Source organism: Callithrix jacchus, chromosome 2, assembly GCF_049354715.1.
Source record: "Callithrix jacchus isolate 240 chromosome 2, calJac240_pri, whole genome shotgun sequence".
In the NCBI taxonomy this organism is placed as follows: domain Eukaryota; kingdom Metazoa; phylum Chordata; class Mammalia; order Primates; family Cebidae; genus Callithrix; species Callithrix jacchus.
Genome location: NC_133503.1, coordinates 126,766,879 through 126,779,806, shown reverse-complemented (window position 1 = coordinate 126,779,806; position 12,928 = coordinate 126,766,879). Strand labels below are relative to the sequence as shown.

Genomic DNA, 12,928 nt, shown 5'->3' with positions numbered 1-12,928 from the left:
AAAGGAGATCATTTTGGAGCTTTAAGATTTGAGTACCTCACTGGATTTCAGACTTCCATGGGGCCTGAAGCCCCTTTGTTTTGGCCAATTTCTCCCATTTGGAATGGCTGTATTTAACCAATGCCTGTACCACTATTGTATCTAGGAAGTAAATAAGTTGCTTTTGATTTTATAGGCTCATAGGCTGAAGAGACTTGCCTTTTGTCACATGAGACTTTGGACTTTTGAGTTAATGCTGAAATGAGATAAGACTTTGTGGAACTGTTGGGAAGACATGATTGGTTTTGAAATGTGAAGACATGAAATTTGGGAGGGTCCATGGGGGAAAATGACATGGTCTGGTTCTGTGTCCCCACCCAAATCTCATCCTGTAGCTCACATAATTTCCACATGTGTGGGAGGGACCTGGTGGAGATAACTAAATCATAAGGGTGGGTTTTTAACATGCTATTCGCATGATAGTGAATAAGTCACAAGAGCTCATGGTTTCAAAAATGGGAGTTTCCCTGCACAAGCTCTCTTTCTTTTTGCCTGTTGCCATCCATGTAAAATGTGAATTTCTCCTCCTTGCCTTCCACCGTGATTGTGAGGCCATCCCAGCCATGTGGAACTGTAAGTCCATTAAACAACTTTCTTTTGTAAATTGCCCAGCCTCAGGTATGTCGTTATCAGCAGCATAAAAACAGACTAATACACCAAGTGACCCATGGTTTCTATGTACATTGAAGTTTGAGAAATAACTATCTTTCCTCTCACAAATTCTGTGACACATAGAAAAGAAATATATTAAGATGATAGCCACATTTCCAAAAAGGTAAGAGAGTACAAAACCTAATTTTCTCTGTGGTAAAATACTAGAACTGAAACAACAACTGGTAAATTAACTTTCAAAAGAAAAATTATTGCATTGCCTAGTATTATACTATATCATACACACCAAATACATCAGCACACAATAGTAACATATAGTATAATGGAAATTTCTTTTCTTGTATATATAAATATTATGCTAATATAGTTTTTAGTTTAAGAAAAGTCCTAATAAAAGTAGGATGTTTGGATATAATATAATTCAAATGGAATAGCCAGCAGACCATGTGAGGCCAGGCCACATATATTTTGTTGTTATATTTATCTGGCTTACTTTTCTATTTTCTAGATCCAAAACATCCTGAAAGTAGATGTTATCTTTTCTCTACTGCCTAGTAGAGGATAGATTGCAGAGTACACATTCATGCAGTAAATGTTTGTGGAATACATAGATAAATTAATAGCTGGAAATTCATTGTATATGTATTCTTGAAAACACACACACACACATATATATGTATAAATAAAAATAAACTCACCAGTTTAAAAAAATAAAATAAATATTTTACTACAAATAGCTATAAAAGAAAAGAAAAACATAGAGAAACAGAAAATATTTTGAAAATAAATAAGAAATAGTTATCCTGGCTAACCTCAGTGAGTTATCAAAGCACCCAGAATTTTAAATACACTTTTTATAATCCAAGACATATTTCTATAATTGCGCAAAGTTGCTATTTCTAATTTGACAATCAGAAAGTAAAATTGATATTCTAGGATGCTGATGAGCTAATGTTTATTGTGGTGGCTAATTATTCGTTGGAAAAAAATCTAGATGAAGAAATAAAGCTTCAAAAACTCAAAAGCTGAAACAAAAAACTTGTTTAACTGCATTTACCAACTCTTTAAATCCAGAACCAATTATGGGCATTGAGGTACTATCAATAATTACATGCTGAGCATATAAATGTAAAATGGCAATTTCAATTTTCGTTTCATCAAGACAAGGAAGAAAGTGAAATTGAATACTAATTAGTGCATGTTTGCCACACACCTGAAAGATTAGAGGGTTACTGTGCTCATTATAAGTCAGTTTAAGCAAAGTATTCAAAGGTTTCCTTTGTATTAAGTGACAAGGGAAATTAACAATGAATGTTCAAATACAGAAAATGTGGTATATCATTAGACTTCATGGAATGTCCTATGCAAGATTTTATCTATAAAATTAATAAAGTTTTTTCTTCTAAAAATAACTTAGAAAACATATGATTAAAGAATGCATTAACAAAATAACTATTTTGAACATTATCACTAAGTAATTCCTGAATAACAATATTGAGACTAAGAAAATTACTAAATTTTTTTTTGAGATGGAGTCTAGCTATGTTGTCCAAGCTAGAGTGCAATGATGTGATTCTCCTGCCTCAGCCTCCTGAGTAGTTGGGATAAGAGGTGCCTGCAACCAGGCCCAGCTAATTTTTGTATTCTTAGTAGAGATGGGGTTACACTGTGTTTGCCAGGCTGGTCTCGAACTCCTGACCTCATGATACACTGGCCTCAGCCTCCCAAAATGCTGGGATTACAAATATGAGGCACCACAAACAGCCAAAAACTCTCAATTTAATAACCTAACATCATAACTAAAAAAAACTAGAGAACCAAGAGCAAACCAATCAAAAGCTAGCAGAAGACAAGAAGTAACTAAACTCAGAGCTGAACTGAAGACTGAGACATGAGAAGCCATTCAAAAGATCAACTATTGTGAATGGGATTCACTCATGATTTTGCTGTTTGTCTAATATTGGTATAGAGGAAATACTTAGGAATGCAACTTACAAGGGATGTGAAGGACTTCTTCAAGAAGAACCACAAACCACTGCTCTAGGAAATAAGAGAGGACACGAACAGATGGAAAAACATTCCATGCTCATGGATAGGAAGAATCAATATCATAAAAATGGCCACACTGCCCAAAGTAATCTATAGATTCAATGCTATCCCCATCAAGCTACCATTGACTCTCTTCATGGAATTAGGAAAAACTACTTTAAATTCCTTATGGAACCAAAAAAAAAAAAAAAAAAAAAAAAGAGAAAAGCCCATATAGCCAAGACAATCCTCGCAAAAAGAACGAAGCTGGAGGCATCATGCTACCTGACTTCAAACTATACTCCAGTCTACAGTAACCAAAACAGTATGGTACCAATACCAAAACAGAGATATAGACCAATAGAACAGAACAGAGGCCTCAGAAGTAATGCCACATATCTACAACCATCTGTTCTTTTACAAACCTGACAAAAACAAGCAATGGGGAAAGATTTCCCTATTTAATAAATGGTGTTGGGACAACTGGCTAGCCATATTCAGAAAACTGAAACTGGATCCCTTCCCTACACCTTATACAAAAACTAACTCAGATGGAGTAAAGATTTAAATGTGAGATCTAAAACCATAAAAACCCTAGAAGAAAACCTAGGCAATACAATTCAGGACATAAGCATGGGCAAAGAGTTCATGACTAAAACACCAAAAGCAATGGCAACAAAGACCAATATTGACAAATAGGATCTAATTAAATTAAAGATTTTCTGCACAGCAAAAGAAATTATCATCAGAGTGAACAGGCAACCTACAGAATGGAAAAAAATTTTGTAGTCTATCCATCTGACAAAGGACTAATATCCAGAATCTACAAGGAACTTAAATTTACAAGAAAAAAACAACCCCATCAAAAAGTGGGTGAAGGATATGAACAGACACTTCTCTACATTTTTGTGGCCAGAAACCATATGAGAAAAAGGTCATCATAACTGGTCCTTAAAGAAATGCAAATCAAAACCACAATGAGATACCCTCTCATGCCAATTAGAATGCCAATGACTCTTTAATGAAAAAGTCAGGAAACAACAGATGCTGGAGAGGATGGGGAGAAGTAGGAATGCTTTTACACTGTTGGTGGGAGTGTAAATTAGTTCAACCATTGTGGAAGACAATGTGGCAACTCCTCAAGGATCTAGAACTAGAGATACCATTTGACCAAGCAATTCCGTTACTGGGTATATGCCCAGATGATTGTAAATCATTCTGTTGTAAAGACACATGCACATGTATATTTGTTGCAGCAGTATTCACCATAGCAAAGACTTGGAACCAACCCAAATGCCCATCAATGATAGACGAGCTAAAGAAAATGTGGCACATATACACCATGGAATACTTTGCAGCCATAAAAAAGGATGTTCATGTCCTTTGACGAAGCTGGAATCCATCATTCTCAGCAAACTAAGACAGAAGCAGAAAATCAAACATCACATGTTCTCACTCATAGGTGGGAGTTGAACAATGAGAACACATGGACACAGGGAGGGGAACATCACACACCAGGGCCTGTCGGGGGTTGGGGGGCCAAGAGAGGGATAGCATTAGGAGAAATACCTATTGTAGATGACAGGTTGATGGGTGCACCAAACCACCATTCCATGTGTATAACTATGTAACAAACTGCACCTTCTGCACATGTATCCCAGAACTTAAATAAATTTAAAAATCTGATATTTCTTAGTGATACCTATATTTCTTTGAGAAATTGTGTTTGTTTCTCAATAAAAACACCAATTTTGACTTCAGTCTGAAACAGCTCAATTTACTCTGATAGTTTGGAAACTTTCCTGTTTTGCTATTTCATTTAAATTATTAAAAATATCTTTATTACTATTAGAAGATTATAGAACTTGAAAACTTAAGGCTCTTTTTCTTTCATGAAAAAAGTATTAGTGTGAACCAAGTCATCTTCCTTTTAGCTTGAATTAAAAACAAACCTACAACACCAATAGTTTTATTTTTAATTTGTATAATCCTTTAAGAATTATTAATATTGAATCTGAGTTCAGTAAATTGTTGATCAGACACCACATTCCTTCAATTGTAATTTAATGAAAGTTTACTAGTCCAACCTCTGCTGCAATAAACATACCATATTTTTATATTTGAGAGCTTAAAAATACTGGTCATAAAGAAATTGTAAGGGCTTTGAATTAAGCTAATTATATCTTTTGTGTAATCTTTATAGTTCTGGTAACTTGGATAAGATAGTTGACCCGTTTGATTCAAGCTGTCTAAATTTACAAAGTGATGATAATTATACCTACTGTATGAAATTGTTCTGAGAACTAAATTTAAAAATCACTAAAATAAGATAAACAAATCCAAGAGTTGGTTATTGAAAATATTAACAAAATAGATATACAGTTAGCTAGACTAATAAAGAAGAAAATGGAGAAGATCCAAATAAACACAATTAGAAATGACAAAAGGGATACTACAAATAACCATCAGCAACTGCTATAAACACTGCTATGCACACAAACTAGAAAGTCTAGAATAAATGGATAAATTCCTGGAGATATATACCCTCCCAAAACTGAGTCAGGATGAAACTCAATCCCTGAATAGACAAATAATAATCTCTGAAATTGAATCAGCAATAAATAGCCTACCACCAAAGAGAGCCCAGACCTAGGTAGATTCACAGGTGAATTCTACCAAATATACAAAGAAGAGCTAGTACCATTGACACTATTCCAAACAATTGAGTAAGAGGGATTCCTCCCTAACTCATTCTATGAGGCTGACATCATCTTGATACCAACACCAGGAAGACACAACAGAAAAAGAAAATTTCAGGCCAATATCTTGAATGAATGTCATTGCAAAAATCCTCAACGAAATACAAGCAAGTTAAATCCAACAGCACAACTAAAAGCTTATCCATGATGAGCAAGTAAGCTTTATCCCCATGATGCAAGGTAGGTTCAACATATGTAAATCAATAAAAACGGTTAATAACATAAACAGAACTAAAGACAAAGACCACATGATCATCTCAATAGATGAATAAAAGGCTTTCAATAAAATGTAACACCTCTTCATATTGAAAACTTTCAATAAACTAGGTATTAAAAGAACATACCTCAAAATTATGAATCATATATGACAAACCCACAGCCAACATCATACTAATGAACAAAAGATGGAAGCATTCCTCAAGAAAACCAAAACGAGAGAAGGATACCCTTTCTCACCACTTGTATTCAACATAGTATTGGAAGTCCTGTCCAGGGCAATCAAACAAGAGAAAAAAGTAAAGGGCATCCAAATAGGCAGAGAGGAAACCAAACTATCCCTATTTGCAGAGGACATGTCCTCTAGAACAGCCCACAGTCTAGGCCCCAAAGATCCTTAAGCTGTTAAAGACATACAGCAAAGTCTCAGAGTAAAAAAATCAACATACAAAAATCCCTAGCATTCCTATACACCAATAACAGTCAAGCCAAGTGCCAAATCAGGAATGCAGTCCCACCCACAATTGCTAAAAAACAAAAACAGAAAAAAAAAATACATAGGAATACAGCTTATCAGGGAGGTAAACCATCTCTACAATGAGAACTACAAAATACTGGTCCAGGAAGTCAGAGATAACACAAACAAACGGAACAACAATTCATTCTCCTGGATAGGAAGAACCAAAATCATTAAATGGCCATACTGCTCAAAGCAGTTTATAGATCGAATTATCCTAACAAACTAACAATGACATTATTCACAGAATTAGAAAAAACTATCTTAAAATAGCCAACACAATCCTAAGCAAAAACACCACCAGCACAAACAACAACAAAAAAAACCCCACAAAGCTAGAGGTATAACATTACCTGATTTCAAACTATACAACAGGGATACAGTAACCAAAATACTGTTTTGATTCTGATACAAAACCAGACACACGGTCCAATGGAACAGAATTGAGAGACCAGAAATAAGCTTGCTCAGTGACAACCATCTGATTCTCCACAAACTTGAGAAAAACAAGCAACAGGGAACGGACTCCCTAATCAATCACTGGTGCTGGGATAGTGGTTAGCCATACGCAGAAGATTGAAAACAGACCCTTCCCTTACACCATATACACAAATCAACTGAAGATGGATTAAAGACTTAAATGTAAAACCCAAAGCTACAAAAACTCTGAAAGACAACCTAGGCAATACCATTCTGGACAGAGGAACTGACAAAGATCTCATGACAAAGACACCAAAAGTAATTGCAACAAAAGCAAACATTGACAAATGGGATCTAATGAAACTAAAGAGCTTCTGCACAGCAAAAGAAAATGTCAACAGAGTGAACACACAACCTACAAAATGGAAGAAAATTTGTGCAAACTATGCATCTGACAAAGGTCCAGTATCCAGCATCTACCAGAAACTTAAATTTACAAGAAAAAAATGAACAACTTCATTAAAAAGTGGGCAAAGAACATAGACACTTTTCAAAAGAAAACAAAAGTGCAGCCAACAATCATAGGAAATAAAACCCCTCAAAATCACTTATCATTAGAGGAACGCAAATCAAAACCACAATGAGATACCATCTCACAACAGTCAGAATGGTTATTACTAAAAAGATGCTGGTGAGGTTGAGGAGAAAAGGGATGGTTATACACTGTTGGTAGGAGTGTAAACTAGTTCAACCATTTTGGAGAGCAGTGTGAAGATTCCTCAAAGAACAAAAAACAGAACTAATATTTGACCCAGCAACTGCATTACTAGGTATACACCCAAAGGAATATAAATCATTCTATGATAAAGGCACATGCAAACATATGTTCACTGCAGCTCCATTCACAAAACAAAGACATGGAATCAACCTAAATGCCAATCAGTGGTAGACTGGGTAAAGAAAATGTGGTACATAGACACCATGGAATAATATGCAGCTACAAAAGAGATCATGTCTTTTACAGGAACATGAATGAAGCTGGAGGCCATTTCCTTAGCAAACTAATGCAGGAACAAAAAACCAAATACCACATGTTTTCCCTTATAAATGGGTACTGAATGATGAGAACATATAGACACACAGAGGGAATAACAGATAGTGGGACTTTCTGGGAGTGGAGGATGGAGGAGGAAAAAGACCAGGAAATATAACTAATGGATACTAGGCTTAATATCAGCATGACAAATAACATGTACAACAAAACCCCATGACATAAAATATATCTATATAACAAACCTGCACATGTACCCCTGAACTTAACACATAAATTTTTAAAACAAGGAAATTGGCAAAGTTTTGTAAAAAAATAACTTAAAAATATATTATTAAAGAATACAATTACAAAATAAATACATCGAATATAATTACTAAGTATTTATTAAACAATAATTTTTAGTTTTTCACCCATTATATTTGAGGTTTTTACTCTAATATAAAGCTTTCATATTTATTTAAACTGGTTTTCTCTGAATTCATTACCATCTTCAGACCAAAAGCAAATTATCATCATCCTACTGATCTTAAGAACAAAATAAGTTGCAGCTATTGTTCTTAAGAGAATAAACAGTCATATTTAATCCAAAATTCTCGCAATGTTGACTACTGTCCTGTTCCATTAAGGTTATTTCTGCCTATAGCCACTGGGATAAAGGGAATTTAAAGTTCATGCAATACTTTGAAAAGAAGAATGATGCATAGTGTTAAGTAGGCAATACTTGGGCAAAGTAAAGTGAAGAATCTGGATATGAAACATTAATAAGGTATTTCTCGAAGTAAACATAGCAAAAGCATGCTATTTATGGTTTATAGAAAGATGGCAATCATTAAAGCTCACAAACATAATTTGCCAAACAGAAACCTTGATGTACACTGGCGATATCATCTCTCAACTGTTCTGAATTTCAACTATAAATATTAATGTCTAAAGTTTTATCATGAGCACAATATTACAAATGCATTTCAACTAGAGTGATTAAAATGTCTTTGGAATAATTATTCATTAGTAAATATAATACAGTCTATTATTCTGTGAATATTTTAAACCTTAATCCATCCTTCATGAGTCTGTGATCAAAAGTGTATAGATGTGCCATTTCCACTATCTGGAGTTCTTTTTGCACATGTGACTATAGATTGAAAAAGTCAAGTGTAACTTAAGAAGCAATTTTAACAAAATCATGTAAATATAAATTCATAAAACAAAACAAGAACTTCAGGTAACCTTATAGAGCTCTGTGGATAAAAGAAATGTATATGAGATACATAAGAATGCCTAAGAAACCTGAACAAATGAAGTTTCTGAAAGAATTTGGCCCAGTTTTTCAAGTATGAAAGTCTTGCTCCTTAGCCATAAATCAATTTTCCTTCATACCAAATGCCTGAAAACCAGTCCTTGTATAGTATATCTAATTATGTCACATCAGGGATTTCTATGTTTCTTTGACTTAAAATATATAGTAAACAAAACAGATCAATCACCTAAATTAATCAAAATCTGCAATATCTTCCTACTCTAGTGGAATAAGGCTAATACCTTTTAGTATAACTCCTGAAGCACAGCAAACTTATACACCACCTTTTAACACATCCCTCCAGCAACCTTTATTCATGTCATGATTTTTTACATAAAATTTCCCAGATTCTCATGTAGCAACTTTGATTAGGCTGTTCCCTGGATGCTTAGTCTCTACTGAGAGCCATCTTCTCAGGCCTAGCTCAAAAGGCGTCTGCCCCAGATGAGCTTCTCAAGATAATTCATGAATTCTTCCTCTGACCATAGTATACAGAATTGTTTCTCCCTTTAGTACACATCAATGACTTGTCTCATGGTGTAAATGGGCTTTCCCCAACAGAGGTGTAGTGTTTCACAGGCAGCAGTTTTGATCATCTTTCTGTATTCCTAGTACATAGTTCATCGGAAAGCTCAAAAAGCATTGAAATGTACAGAAAAAGTTCTGGGCCTTGCTACCCGCTCTGGGAAATCACTTACTATCTCAGTATATTGTTGTTTTCTCCTGTCTTAAAAAATAGCTGGATGATGAGAATCAATAACACTATGAATCGAAACATCCTCAGCTATTGAAAGAAGTTGCATGGTATATTTTATACTTGACCTTTTCTACCCACTTCTTAGAGATAGAAAAAATAAATGTAATTTTTATGTTCTTGAAATATCATACGTTGCTGTTAAATGTTAGCACAGTGAAAATGAACACACGACATACAGAAAGTCTTCTTTGATAATGACTTTAAAATAGTGCTATTTATTTGAGGATTTTTTTAAGATTTTTGATCCCTTTAACCAACTTCTGAACGGAATGTGCATGTTTTTTACTTTTTAGAGTTGGGAGCTAATTTGAACTCTTCACTAAATTATCCTTTCCTCTGACCATAAGGAAGAGTCACACTGAGTTCTTAACTTGTCACTTTTTACAATGACCAGAATCTGGTCCAGGTGCAGTGGCTCATGCCTATAATCCCAGTACTTCGGGAGGCCGAGGCGGGGGGAACACCAGGTGAGGAGTCCAAGACCAGCCTGACCAACACAGTAAAACCCCATCTCTACTAAAACTACAAATATTAGCTGGGTGTGGTGGTGTGCTCCTGTAATTCCAGCTACGCAGGAGGCTGTGGCAGGAGAATCCCTTGAACCCGGGAGGTGGAGGTTGCAGTGAGCCGAGATCACGTCACTGCACTCCAGCCTGGGAGACAGAGAAAGACTCCATCTCAAAAAGAAAAAAAAGAATGGAAACCTTTAAAAATGACTTGTAACATTAACCTTGTCCCACCCCATCTGTTACCTGAATCCATGGCCATCTATCATTTTCTGCAGCTGTCCACGCATTTATAAGCCCCTTCTTATTAAGACGTGCATAGTAGGGATACCATTTTTGGAGTCCAAAAAGAGCTCGGTGAGTAGAGGAAGCGGTGATTTGTTGATTTGATATAATTCCACCTTCAATTCCCAATGGGCCTGAGCATTCTGGGAACAAAATGAAATATATATATATTTAAATGGATTAGAAATAATGCATATACAACATATGTCTGTTAGATATGATAGGAGATATTTTTAAGTGATTTGAATTTGCACCATCATGCCATTTACTCCTCATCCTCTTTACAGATGTTACTGAACTCTACATTGAGGAAATAATTCTTGCTTCTTATGACACTGTTCTTCCTTTGCTTTGAAAGTAGTCACTTAATAGATGTTTTCCTTTTGCATTATGATTCTCCTGTCTGTACTGATAGCTTTTTGTTGTTGATCACGTCAATAAAACCATAATGCTCTTTAAAGACATAGCTCATATTTTATATTCCTTGAGACTAGCGTGCCTTACAAATTATAAGCTCTCAAGAAATATTTTTCCATTAATTATTCCTTGATTATCATACAGCTGAGCTTTTTGTTAGTCATTTTTGTAGTAATTTAGCATTTCTCATTACTATACATTTTATAATTTAAATGTTTATACCCACCATCAGTTATGCTTCCACAACAAAAGGAAAATGTGTAAATCTGTTAACATTTAAAAATAGTATTATAATACCCCATGATATGTTATCAATTATAAAATATATGTAAACAAATTATTTTTATAAAGAGAGCAGGTAAACTCTCTGACAACATTATACATGACAAAGTGTACAACTCAGTAAATCAAGATATTAAAATATTTCTTTCTAGCACTTTAGTTCCAAATTCACAATTCTACACATTGGGATTCTGCACACATATCTTTAAATTTGCAACTGAGAAACAAGAAAATTTTACAATAAAATTTTAAAATACTAAGATTTAAAGCATATTATGCTCAAATGATATGTTCTCAGATACCAAATATGTTTAGATTTTTAAATTAGAAATGGAAGTAAATCCATCTTAAAAATTACATATTTGTATTATATGTATACAATTATATATATTTAAATTCTTAATTGCCTTATAAAATTTCCGCAGAAGGTACATTTCTTTTAAATTCAATTTTGAAAATTCAGAATAAGTAGGGATATGATATAATAAAAGATTTTCTTTATTTCATTAATATTTCATATACTATACTGAATATTTTGCCAATTTAGATTTGTATAATATATATGATAATCATATGATAAAACTATGCTAAAATAATCGATCAGAATTTCTGAAAATAAGAAAGAAGCACATTGCCACTATTTAATATCAGTATAGAAAAGTCAACTTGATTGATGATTATGACCAAGTAGATTTTAGATTTTAATTACTAAGTCCAACATTTGTCAATAATTAAATACTTATGCTTAGATTGAGTTTGAAAATATGAAAAAGATTAGCTGCTGAATTATAAAAGTTTTGCAAGTTAGGAAGACATTTTTTTATTGGCAATATCTTTTTCATTGCCATAAACATGCTCCTTTATCTAACCCATGCTCAGATAGTAAGTAGCTCTGATGGCTTTCAAATTTTTAAACAGTTTTTTTATAAAGAGGATAAAAATATGTGGATAAGTAATCATCTTAATCGGAATGTATTAGTAAAAGATGACATTAATACAGTAAAAATTGCATCTTTGCCATTGACAAAAAACTTGGTATGTTAAATTTAAACAGTAAGATTTTTTTAAACATGTAATTAGGACTATTTAGGACTTTATTAAGGTATACTGTATTACTTTAGAATCATTAAATTAAAAAGCCACTCATTAGTAGAATTGAAGTCTTAAGACCTGCAGATAATAATCTGATTTTCACATTCCAAAAAACTGAATGTTAAAAGATCAGGTATTGATTCTTTGGACTCTTATTTTGCTTTCCATTTGAAACTTCAAGATCTTTACAGACTTCATAAATGTACTAAGAAACTTTCATGATGACACTCTGATTTGAATAATGGCAGGGGTTTATTTAGCTTTTTAAGAAAATTGTCATCAAAGGAGTTTCAAGCATCTTGTCCTTGATTTGTACATTGTTTGGATGGAAAAATGAAGCAGGCAGAGAGATCTTTTATTGCAGGCCATTTACTGTAGGCCAGTCAGTAGACTCGAGAGCTAGAGAGCCAGAATTGATCATGAAACTATATGGCAGACTTAAAAATAACTCCGTGCCATTTGGTTCCATACCTCTAAAGACCTTATGCTGAACTAAACATCATCACAGAATTTGTAACTATTTTAAAACAGAGTAGATCTCTAATCACAATATCCCATAATTCTACTTTGTTGGTTAATCTATCAAACTCTCTTTAGTAGTGACATATCAGGAAACACATTGGCTCTGAATTCTTGTGTTATCATAG

General features: G+C 33.9%; 1 protein-coding gene across 3 annotated transcripts in view; it reads right to left on the bottom strand.

Moving 5' to 3' along the window:
- The window catches only part of EDIL3 (EGF like and discoidin domains 3), a 463,765-nt gene that overhangs the window by 156,254 nt on the left and 294,583 nt on the right, over positions 1-12,928 (bottom strand). For all 3 annotated transcript variants that reach the window (XM_035291243.3, XM_035291244.3, XM_035291245.3), the window contains one exon: positions 10,452-10,633. In XM_035291243.3, coding sequence (XP_035147134.3) covers positions 10,452-10,633 — 182 coding nt within the window. The remainder of the gene's footprint in view (positions 1-10,451; positions 10,634-12,928) is intronic.